This window comes from Haliotis cracherodii, unplaced genomic scaffold, assembly GCF_022045235.1.
Source record: "Haliotis cracherodii isolate W230 unplaced genomic scaffold, xgHalCrac1.p SCAF_30, whole genome shotgun sequence".
Classification (NCBI taxonomy): domain Eukaryota; kingdom Metazoa; phylum Mollusca; class Gastropoda; order Lepetellida; family Haliotidae; genus Haliotis; species Haliotis cracherodii.
This window is the reverse complement of record NW_027266287.1, coordinates 3759135-3772069: the sequence shown is the minus strand read 5'-3', so window position 1 is coordinate 3772069 and position 12935 is coordinate 3759135. Positions and strand designations below refer to the sequence as shown.

The window sequence follows — 12935 nt, the reverse complement described above, 5'->3', positions numbered from 1 at the left end:
ACAGCACAGAGAATCTTCTTCACTTGTATAGCAGCATTACCAGCGTTTTGAGACCATGATAAGGATCTTGCGAAAACAACACCTACATATGTATAGAATTGAGCAGTTTCAAATACAAATACCATTTTTCATGTTTGGATAGTATACCGCTATTTTTAAAAACAACATGTTTCGTTTATTCTAATTGGCTTTCACAGAAACATTCCAAAGCGTTAATACGTTTTTGTAAACCATAAACAGAATCTGCAAAAAACACTATGTCATCTGCAAATAAAATAGAAATAGTTGTATAATATTCAGATGCATTTGTATCGCATGTTCACAGTTTGAGTCGATTTCTGAAGCTAACTCATTGATAAACATGGAACACACATCATTGTCTCTCACCTAATTGACAATCAAAATATTGTGATAGATATTTGTATTCGCGTACCTTTACACGCTTACAGATGTATGTGAGAGCATTAAACATTTTCGGTGAAACGCCTCTTCGTTACAGTGCAGACCATAGCTTTAATCTATCAACAATATCAAATGTTTTTCTTACATCAACGAATATGGCATTAAGCTTGGTTTTCTTGATATATAAGGGCGGTCAGGTAGCCTAGTGGTTAAAGCGTTCGCTGTCACGCCGAAGACCCGGGTTCGATTCCCGACATGGGTACAATGTGTGAAGCCCATTTCTGATGTCCCCCGCCGGATATTGCTGGAATATTGATAAAAGCGGCGTAAAACCGTACTCACTCGCTCACTCACTTGATATATAATGCTACATTATGACTTGGAGGATGAACATGTTATCAATTGTGCTATAACCTTACCTAAAAGCGCCTGTGACTCAATATTTTTTGCATTTTTCATATCTGTTATTGAGTATAGATGTGTATGATTTACTAAATGTGCTGAGAATCGATATTCCTCTTTCGTTGTTCAGGTCTTTAGAACTACCTTTGGGCGTGGTCGGGTAGCCTAGTGGTTAAAGCGTTCGCTCTTCACGCCGAAGACCTGGGTTCGATTCCCGACATGGGTACAATGTGTGAAGCCCATTTCTGGTGTCCCCCGCCGTGATATTGCTGGAATATTGCTAAAAGCGGCGTAAAACCATACTCACTCACTCACTCACTCACTAGAACTACCTTTCTTATATAATTGTACAATAACTGTCGTATTCAATCTCCCTTGGGTGGTTCCTTACAAATGTGTATAACAACATGAATATATTCAGTATCAACATGAATGTATTCAACATGTCAATGTGTGTGACAACATGAACATATTGAACACACCGAAGTGTGTAACAACATGAATGTATTCAACGCTTCAATGTGTGTAACAGCATAAATGTATTCAACACTTCAGTTTCTGTAACTACGTAAATGTATTCCACACGTCAGTGTCTGTAATGGCATGGCTATTTTCTCCATATTATTGTATGTAACTACATGAATGTATTCATCAAGTCAATGCCTGTAATGGCATGAAGCAGACACAGACACTAAATCAGACAAAGACCGCAATTTCTTGAATTTAAAATGTGCAAACAAGGGAATTGATGCCTTAAATCTGAATAAGATTCCCGCAATATTTTAAATTTCAATAACCACCAACATTTTTTCCCACCCGAAAACAATTTCTTCCAGGGTGTTCACTTTCAGGAACGTGCTGCAAAACCTGGACTTGGCAGCTCATGATGTAAATTCAACTGCTTGTGGCTGCCAAGACTCATCATACTGCTACAACCTACAGGTCATATAATCACAGATGATTTCTCCAATGTTGACAATAACAACCTTCGTCAGTTATTCAAATAGGGACCCAAATACCATGAGCATCCTCCTACCGATTGGGATCACAACTTTATAATAATTATATATCCATGATAATTATGACTGTTGTGATGAATGTGCCAAAAATGAGCCAAAAGAGACTAGGAACCTGTTGAATGAATGCGGGTAAAGTCAGTGCGTGATGTTATCATTGGTAGAATACACAAACTTAAAAAGAGGAAACGGAATTGGTATAAACCTATTCTGTCCCAGCCAGCTGTCATCCAACGTCTGGCTGCCCTACATACGAAGGTGGTAGTTGTTCCAACTGACAAGGCCTCAGATAACATAACCATTAAATGTGAGTGAGTGAGTTGGGTTTAACGCCGCTTTTAATAGTATTCCAGTTATATTGCGGCGTATCAGCTATATGTGAGAGGAAAGCCCGAAGTGATGCAAGTTTCAGACGTTTACCACTTCGGTGAAACCCAGGAGCGGGTATGGTGCTGACAAGCCTAGAAACATAATCGTGGCGAACCGGGATTCGAACCCACAATAATAGATTTGAGAATTGCGGGGACTAAGACGACTGGGCCACCTATATTCATTGTTTGATCAGAGAACTTGGTATACTATATACGTGACATATCAAATAATGACAATTACAAGGACGGTTTGTTAACTGAGGAAGAAATTTTCCAAAACCATAAGTACGTCAGTACTGTCAACTTTTGACTTGACTCTAAAACCTGAAGACATGTCCATTCCTCTTTTGTTCTGGATTTCAAGCTCCATAAAGATCCGTACAAAGAGAAATATGCTACTGGGTTCAGCAAATTTTCCACCAAATCCCTGTCTCAAAGACTAACCATAATCCTTAATACAATAAAGGAAGGACTTTCTTTATATTCACAGAAACAAAACTCTCCATAAGACTCGATGACAAGAGATGGCTTCAACTTTCCACTAGTCAACTTTCCCTATATGTTGAGCAATATTCCAGCAGCTCACGCCTTTGGTGATTATATTTCACACTTTTTGAGATACAATCGAGCAAGCTCTCTCTTCAAAGATTTCAAAGAGCGTGAAGTTTGATCAAGGTTATAACATTCAAGGCCTCAGTAAAGTTTTCAGGACATTGTTTTGAGGACATTTCCAAATTTGACGCATAAGTGACAAAAAGTATGTCCAATGCAATCGCCTATTATGATTTGTACCATATGTTTCCGTGCTTTTTTAGGTGAAGTATTGACTTGCCTTTGCATGTGTTTGTGACGGGTGCCACTGGTGGGACAGGATATGCTGACCTTTTCGCGAACGCCTGATCTCATTACTATTTGATAGTGGATCATAAACACATGCACATGGTATAGTCTGAATCGTACAATCGACACTAAATGTATCTTTTGGCTATGCTGAGGGTTGAAACTTCAATGTGAGTAACAGCGTTCAACGCGTCAATGTCCGTAACAACATCAATGTAATAAACACGTCAATATCCGTAATGCCATGATTTTATTCCACATGCCAATGTCAGTAACAACATCAATTTATACTACACTTCAATGTCTGTAACAACATCAATGTATTCAAAACGCGAACGTCATAACTTTATTCAACACATGTCTGCTCAAACATTACATGAGAGCACCATGTGACACAAGAAGATCAAGCATGTCTCCTCGATCCTGGGATATTGCTATCTTGGCTGCTGTTTGTCCTTTTTTGTTTTTGGCGTTGATGCCCACCTTGTCCTGTGAGAGGATATATTTCACCACCTCCAAATGTCCTCCCCGACAGGCAAGATGAAGGATGTTGTCACGCCTTTGATTCACGAGTGACACATCAGCTCCTTCACTCACGAGTAACTCTACCACTTCTTTATGTCCACGCAATGCTGCCACCATCATTGGTGTCCTCTTCTTCCATCCTCTACTGTTGATTCGCACCATGTCTTGTGAGAGGATATATTTCACCACCTCCACATCTCCTCCCAAACAGGCACAGCAAAGGATGTTGTCACCACTGTGAGATAGAAGTGACACATCAGCTCCTTCACTCACGAGTAACTCTACCACCTCTTTGTGTCCATGCAATGCTGCCACCATCACCGGTGTCCTCTGCTTCCATCCTCTACTGTTTATGCGCACCATGTCTTGTGAGAGGAGATACTTCACCACCTCCACACGTCCTCCTCGACAGGCAAGATGAAGAATGTTGTCACCCCTCTCAGATACGAGTGACACATCAGCTCCTTCACTCACGAGTAACTCTACCACTTCTTTATCTCCATGCAATGCTGCCGCCATCACTGGTGTCATCTTCTTACATCCTCTACTGTTGATGTCCTCCATGTCATGTGAGAGTATATACTTCACCATCTCAACCTCTCCTCCCCAACAGGCACAGTGAAGGATGTTGTCACCTCTTTCATTTACGAGTGACATGCTGGATCCTTTACTAACAAGTAACTCAACCACTTCTCGGTGCCCATTACCAGCTGCCAACATCACCGGTGTCCAACCAATCCACTCTTTGCACTTAATGTCCGGCCGTCCCTGGGACAAGATGAGTTTCACCTTTGACAGGTTCCCGGTTTCAGAGGCGATGTGGAGTTCGCAGAACGATGGTGCTGTAATATGAAGTTTTAGTCTATACGTATCTTTGGCATTTTATAGTTAAAGGGCTGAAGTTGCAAGACATCATCTAAGGGAGAGAAAGCGAGTGTCTTTGTTTAGTCATCACACTGTAAACATAAACACCTTATTTCCGCATATTGTCAATGGACGAAATGGTGATGGAGATCGGATAGATACTGATTAATTGGTGTGCACTTCGAAAGAGTCGAGATGTATAACTGAACATCCCACCACATGGCAACTTCTCTGAAGTGCATGTAGTATTATCCTGTGTGGTGCGAGAACGCGATGTACAGCTCCAAGGGCCAGCTTTTTGATAATGGCAAACGTGTGGATGGTCCACTTATAGGGCACAGTTTAAGTAAACAAACAGATCAATCGCGAGCAGTTGCAATGATGGCTTCGGCTATTTTGGAGTATCAGAAATTGGGTATGTCAAATTATCCAAAACTTGTTTGTCTTATCAAGTGTATGTACTAAAAAAGGAAGAACAATGGAGGGAATAGTTTGTGAGAATATTCAGACAGAGCTAATTAAGCTGTGATTTCTTCTATCATTAACATTTATTTTTTCTGTAGAATGGTGTATTGTAACTGAATCTATCTGGCATTCATTGTCATGACAAAACATCAACCATGTTCAAAATCCCTTTAATGATGAACTTGCTCTCTGCTACATGGAACTTTTGAAAATGTCAAGTTTACACAAAATATGAAAATTAAATGTGAGCGCTGACCCTGCACGCAATTTATGCTAAACATCCTGCTAGAGAGGACCTCTATAACGCGAATAGGACACACGAGGCAATGATTTTTCAACTTTGCAGTAAATGTAACAAGTTAACAGTTACTGACAATAGCCCATTAATATTATGTCATATTGATGTTTCTGTACCTGAAGAGTTGATATCGTCCGTGTTCCATACTTCTTTACATTTAAATACTCAATCAATACAATGATAAATAAAAGCGACAAAAGAAATCTCTGCCCAAACCCTTTAATTTTGATGCAACATGTATAATCATTTTACTACATGCACATAGCATGAACGTAATATTTTCTCATTTGGTGTCAACCTTGACAGTTCACTATTAATTTAGAGTTTTGTAATCAGTTTAACTCAATCAGCACTGACTTGTTAATATTCCATTCAAATTCAATATTCACTTATTGTAAATGTTCATTCTACCAAGATTTCACAGTGCGCCATACGACTCTTGTCCAGAAGTTTGTTCAAGTTTACAATATTCAAGGCCTCAGTAAAGCTTTCACAAAGTTTTACATGGCATCAGTGGCAAGACTTATGTACGGTGCATTTCCTTATTTGGACTTGTACCATATGTTCCATGTGTTTTTTCAGGATAACTATTGATTTGCCTTTGCATGTGTTTGTGACGGTTAGGCAGAATGCGCTCACCTTTTCGCGATCGCCTCGTGCCATTACCATTTGATAGTGCTTCGTTAACACATGCTCATGATTGAGTCGGAATTATGAAATCGCTCTGCTTTTGGCACAGATTTCCTATGAATATGGAATGTGTTTTGTTGCTTTTATGTTCTACACTTCTCACCTTGCGCACAGCCCTTCCCACATCCCTTCTCCAAACATTCGGACGTCTGACTGCAGACCTCGGATCCACAAGGTTTAGCCGGGGCCTTTAGACACCAATAAAAAAAACCAAATGATTTCTATGATTTCTATAAATATGTAGTGTAGGGGTCGATATATATTGATATATGACGTTTAATGTAAGGTGTAACATGGTCCTAATGCCATTATACAAGCACTGCAAAGTAATGCCTCTAGAAACATCGGTCAGTTCTTCGTGTGTTACTTATCACACCAGCCGGCATTGTTTTCAGGCAAAGTGTGGACCTTCAACAATGACTTTCCCGAGAGTTATGGCTTTTCTGATATGAAATTGCATCACAGTGCTTCCCAAGCCCTTGTCATCGGTTACCATGATGTCACAATCAGATGACTAACCTACTAATTTCTCTGTGACTGAAGCTGGTTAACAATGATACCGCCTCCGCGTAGAGCGGAATTTCTGGGAATCGATCCCCGACCGCATCATACCAAAGACATAAAAGGGGGTACACGCACAGACACACGCACATATACACAAACACACATACACACATATGCACACATGTCTAGACAAGGGTAACCTAGACGCGGTTTTAAACCTCATTTCACCTCACTTTTTACACTTAAGATTATTGATTACAAACTGGATTTGTTGTGAGAAGATATATATATATATTATCTAACTCTGCCAAATATTTCAACAGTCACCTGGAAGTTTTCTGTCATCAACTCGTGCTGTTATATTTCATATCAAAAGATGCCCGGTGACTTTATGTCTCCGTAAACAATCATGACTTCTGATTGTATTGGTATAGCACAGTCACACTTGAACTGACATTCACTGTCAATCACTGACAAAAATCTAAAATTCCCAGTAGCTAACAAAATTGACTTCTTTGACTCTTGGTGAAACAGAAGATCCTTGTCGAATGTGGAGCGAGTGTCACAGCTTCGCATATACTCATTTACACATCTACACATCTGTACACATGTACATACACTGACACACACCTCCACACGCTTCCTCCTGCACATATCTAAACACACTGACACACACCTCCACACGCTTCCTCCTGCACATATCTAAACACACTGACACACACCTCCACACGCTTCCTCCTGCACATATCTAAACACACTGACACACACCTCCACATTCTTCCTCCTGCACATATCTAAACACACTGACACACACCTCCACACGCTTCCTCCTGCACATATCTAAACACACTGACACACACCTCCACACACTGACTTCTGCACATATCTAAACACACTGACACACACCTCCACACGCTAACTCCTGCACATATCTAAACACACTGACACACACCTCCACACGCTTCCTCCTGCACATAGCTAAACACACTGACACACACCTCCACACGCTTCCTCCTGCACACATCTAAACACACTGACACACACCTCCACACACTAACTTCTGCACATATCTAAACACACTGACACACACCTCCACACGCTTCCTCCTGCACATATCTAAACACACTGACACACACCTCCACACGCTAACTCCTGCACATATCTAAACACACTGACACACACCTCCACACGCTTCCTCCTGCACATAGCTAAACACACTGACACACACCTCCACACGCTTCCTCCTGCACACATCTAAACACACTGACACACACCTCCACACACTAACTTCTGCACATATCTAAACACACTGACACACACCTCCACACACTAACTTCTGCACATATCTAAACACACTGACACACACCTCCACACGCTTCCTCCTGCACATATCTAAACACACTGACACACACCTCCACACACTAACTCCTGCACATATCTAAACACACTGACACACACCTCCACACACTTCCTCCTGCACATATCTAAACACACTGACACACACCTCCACACGCTAACTCCTGCACATATCTAAACACACTGGCACACACCTCCACACGTTAACTTCTGCACATAGCTAAACACACTGACACACACCTCCACACGCTTCCTCCTGCACACATCTAAACACACTGACACACACCTCCACACGCTAACTCCTGCACATATCTAAACACACTGGCACACACCTCCACACGCTTCCTCCTGCACATATCTAAACACACTGACACACATCTACACATATCTACACACATCTTCATACACTCACACACATCTACACATATCTACACACATCTTCATACACTCACAACGACACGTATCCACTCAACTCTACATACCGAAACACACACATATCTACACATATGCACACACATCTACACACATCTATATACATCTACACACACCAACACACACTTACACATATTTATACACATCGACACACATCAAGTGCTCACAGACACATGCATCTACACATACAGTAGACTACGGTTATAACGAACTCGAGGGGACCACTTATTTTAGTTCGTAATAACCGTAGTTCGTTATGAGCATACATACATCATATATACAACAAATGGCCGGGAGTAAAAATAAGTCCGTTATACCCGTCAGTTCGTTATAAGCGTGTTCGTTACAAACGTAGTTTACTGTATATACACACGCATGTACACATTTAGGTACACTGATACACGTCAATATACATCCTACTTGACATAAATAAAACTTACATGTGGATGAGTTTCAGGACGAACACTGGATCCGCCTGTCTTCTCAATCTTCTGGAATTCATCATTGGGTTGGCGACATGATGCGAAAATAAAAATATCATTGATACATTCAAGTTGGCACAACTCGATGTAATTTTTTCTGAAAATGACAGATCTGTCCTTCATTTTATCTGTCATCTGAAGTCTACATTCCTTTGTGCTGCATGTGGAAAGTACATGTACCAACATGATGTAAACAGTTGTTGCTAAAGCTAGCTGAAGTCTGCTACTTGAAACCAGCGTCATCATCTTGAACTGTTAACAGGGGAGTGCAGGATCCACACGCTAAGGCGACTGCCAGAGACTGCACTTGAACGGTTAAGATATCACCAGCAGCAGTTGTTTTCGGGACATCACGTGACATTTTACACATGACGACGATGACTCTCAAGCGATCAATATGATGCACATGTTTAAACAATTGCAGACACCAGCAATAGAGATTCAGATACCGTCACTTGGTGCAAGGTGTAAAATGAATGTTGCTGCAGTTCATTACAGTCTATCACTATGATTGAGTAAATGGGATTTAGCGAAGTACGAGCAATATTCCAGTTATGCTTCGATATGGGAAACAACAAATAAGCGTTACAGTATATCTTTTTGAAATTCCATTCATATAGTTAGTGCTTTACTACCATCATCCCAAAAGTCCCATCCTCAACATCCACACCACTGAAATCTCCATCAACCTACACAATCATCACCCCAACTATTCTTTCACCTACTCCACCATCAACACAACAGTCTCATCACCTAAACCACCATCAACCCAAAGTTTCCATCACCTAAACAACCGTCATCCCTTCTATCCTATCACTTACTCCACCATGAACCCAACAGTCACATGACCTACATCACCATCAACCTCAAAATTCCATCCACAACATCACGACCCCAACAGTCATCATCATCATCATCATCATCATCATTTATTGTATTCTGGCCATAGGCCCATATACATACAATAATATTATATATATACAATTTTGTATATGTACAAGTATAAACATGCAGACTTATATGCACAGAGATGTGCACGTGTTCAATTTTTTTTAAATATATCGCATCACAACACAACAAGAAGAAATTAAAGCATTTGGTTAATAAAGGCAAATAACCTCAAGAATAATTAAACATCATTTGTACAAAGACGGTTGCGAATTCGTAAACCATAATTAATGTATAGGATAGTATTCTTTTGTTGCTCGTTAGATATTTCATCAAAACGGAGGAGCTTAATAAGTTTATTGATGTTTTGGGGTAAACCTTGGACATATTTTGTTCTGTGCGATTCATAACATGGACAGATAAGCATAAAGTGGTATTTGTTTTCAATAAATGTGGTGCAAAAAGGACAAAAACTCATATTTTTTTAAACTGTTCTGGAGATAAGCAGGATTTAAATGTTTTATAAAGGTCGTATCTTGAACTATTTTCCAATGTAGCTCTCCGTTCTTTGATAAACATATCAGATGCAACTTGTTTAAATACACTAAGAAACGCTGTCTTATCTCCAACACATTGGTAAATCCAAACATATCCAAATCCATGAAGAAATAAAAGTTGTCTGATTTTAGTGACCCATGTTATATAACCAACATTGTCGCGGTATTTCAGCATTTCATAACATTTACGAGGAATACGATCAGGTGACATTTCTGTAATCTTTAACCAATATTTTAGACCGCGTACATAAGAACAGATATACAGTCACATCATCTACACCAACATCACGCCAAGATTCCTATCACCTACCCCAACCATTCTTCTCATTGCCGCAGCTTATGTGGAGGTTCATGACGTTCATCGTTTAAATTAGCAAAAAGGTCAACAAGAAGACAAAATAATTCACAGGCATAACAGTTAACTATTCAGTAGTGCATCCGTTTATCAGCACACGGCCTCTGAAATTTTCATCTAACGCCTCAATATCGTTGAATATTTTTACCTTTATTGCCAAATTATCACATTTTGTCTATTTAAGGAATCATATGCCATTTCGAAAGTACATAAAGGCCACAAACGAGAGTCATTAATAGCTAAAAATGTTGTCACCTGATCAAAACACAACCACCCATTCTTGACTACATTCAGCTCGCCCTGGATAAAATTCCGGGAAAAGTCTAAGCTCTTGTAAGGTATAAAACTCGTACATAAATGTAGCTAATGATCCTGTGACTTTGGAATTGGTGTATTTACAGTATAAAGAAGTCTTTAAATGATTGGGTGAAATGTGGACCTTGTCACATTTACCAGGGTGTAGATACACGTTCTGTTGAAAAGATGTGTGAAGTATGATATATGTTATTCAATAGGTGTTCTATGATGTTGTTGTGTGGTATATGTTATGTGACTGGTGTTTTCCCATACTTGCTATGTGCTATTTGATATGCATTATGTGATTTGCGATAGATTATATCCTATGCACGTCTACACCGGGTTCAAACGAAATGCCGTACCGCATTATGGTTTTGTTATTGACTCCTTCTGAAATCCATTCCATGTGTTATAGAAAAAATGTGACATGCGATATGCGATATGCGATATGTGATATGTTCGTATATGTTGTATGTGTTATACGATATGTGTAATGTTATATGACATATATTATATGTGGTATGTGGTATGTGGTATGTGGTATGTGGTATGTTATGTGACTCATATGTAATTTCTGTTATGTGTTATGCAGCATGTGGTATGTTATAAATGATATGTGATATGTTTTAGAAGCTGTGTGCTGATAAACGGATGCACTATTAAATAGTTAACTGTTATGCCTGTGATATTTTCTTGCCTTCTTTTTGACCTTTTTGCTAATTTAAACGATGAAAGTCACGAACCTCCACATAAACTGCTGCAATGAGAGGAACTGTTGGTGTAGGTGATAGGAATCTTGGCTTGATGGTTGTGTAGATGATGTGACTGTTGGGGTCGTGATGTTGTTGATGAAATTCTTTGGTTGATGGTGATGCAGGTGATGTGACTGTTGGGCTGATGGTTGTGTAGGTGATAGGATAGAATGGATCATGGTTGTTTAGGTGATGGAAACTTTGGGTTGCTGGTGGTTTAGGTGATGAGACCGTTGTGTTGATGGAGTAGGTGAAAGAATAGTTGGGGTGATGATTGTGTAGGTTGATGGAGATTTCGGTGGTGTGGAGTTTGGAGATGGGAGATGGGAGAATTTGGCAGCAAGATAAAACCCCACACACGTCTCAATACAATCAAACAGCAACCTAGGGTACGTAGATGTGACACTCGCTCTACATTCGACCGTGACCTTCTGGTTCGCAGTCGAGGAGACAAATTTGTCAGCTACTGGGAATTTTCGATTTTTGTCAATGATTGACACTGAATGTAAAGTACAAGCCAGTCAACTGCTCCATACCAATACAACCAGAAGTCATGATTGTTTACGAAGGAGACATAAAGTCAATGAGCATCTTTTGATATGAAATATAACAGCACGAGTTAATGAAAGAAACCTTTGGGTGACTGTTGACATATTTGATATCAACGAACAGGAGGGTTAGATAATATATATCACCCAAAATCGCTCTTCTCACAACAAATCCAGTTTGTAATCAATAAGATTGTCTTGAGTGTAGAAAGTGAGGTGAAATTAATTTTAAAACCGCGTCTAGAATAACCTCTGTCTACATATGTGTGCGTGTGTATGTACGTGCCTTTGTGTATATGTGCGTGTGTTTGTGCGTGTGTGTGTATTTGTGCGTGTGTGTGCGCGTGTGTATATGTGTATTTGTGTGTGAGTGCGTGTGCGTGTGCGTGTGCGTGTGTGTATGTGTGCGTGTGTGTGTGCTCTTGTACTCGTTCAAACTGATGTCGGTTTTATCTTCCTATCCCACTGATGTACCGTGCTTAAACTTTAACATGAATACCCCACTCAGTTAAAAGATAGTGACTCCGAGCTGTACAGCGCTTATTTCATCCTGTCAATGCCGAGCGTCGAAAAGGGTAACAACAAGTACCCCCTTTTTACGTCTTTGGCATGATTCGGTCGGGGATCGATTCCCAGAAATTCCGCTCTACGCGGAGGCGGTATCATTGTTAACCAGCTTCAGTCACAGAGAAATTAGTAGGTTAGTCATCTGATTGTGACATCATGGTAACCGATGACAATGGCCTGGAAAGCACTGTGATGCAATTTCATATCAGAAAAGCCATAACTCTCGGGAAAGTCATTGTTGAAGGTCCACACTTTGCCTGAAAACAATGCCGGCTGGTGTGATAAGTAACACACGAAGAACTGACCGATGTTTCTAGAGGCATT

At 40.1% G+C, this 12935-nt stretch overlaps 1 protein-coding gene across 1 annotated transcript; it reads right to left on the bottom strand.

Moving 5' to 3' along the window:
- Nucleotides 1-3403: 3403 nt before the first annotated feature.
- Nucleotides 3404-8893, bottom strand: LOC139476909 (receptor-interacting serine/threonine-protein kinase 4-like). Its single transcript, XM_071259473.1, has 3 exons — nucleotides 8606-8893; nucleotides 5977-6061; nucleotides 3404-4398 (listed from the first exon to the last, which is right to left on the bottom strand). Exons 1-3 carry the CDS (start codon nucleotides 8891-8893, stop codon nucleotides 3404-3406), a joined length of 1368 nt encoding a protein of 455 aa, XP_071115574.1.
- Nucleotides 8894-12935: the final 4042 nt, after the last annotated feature.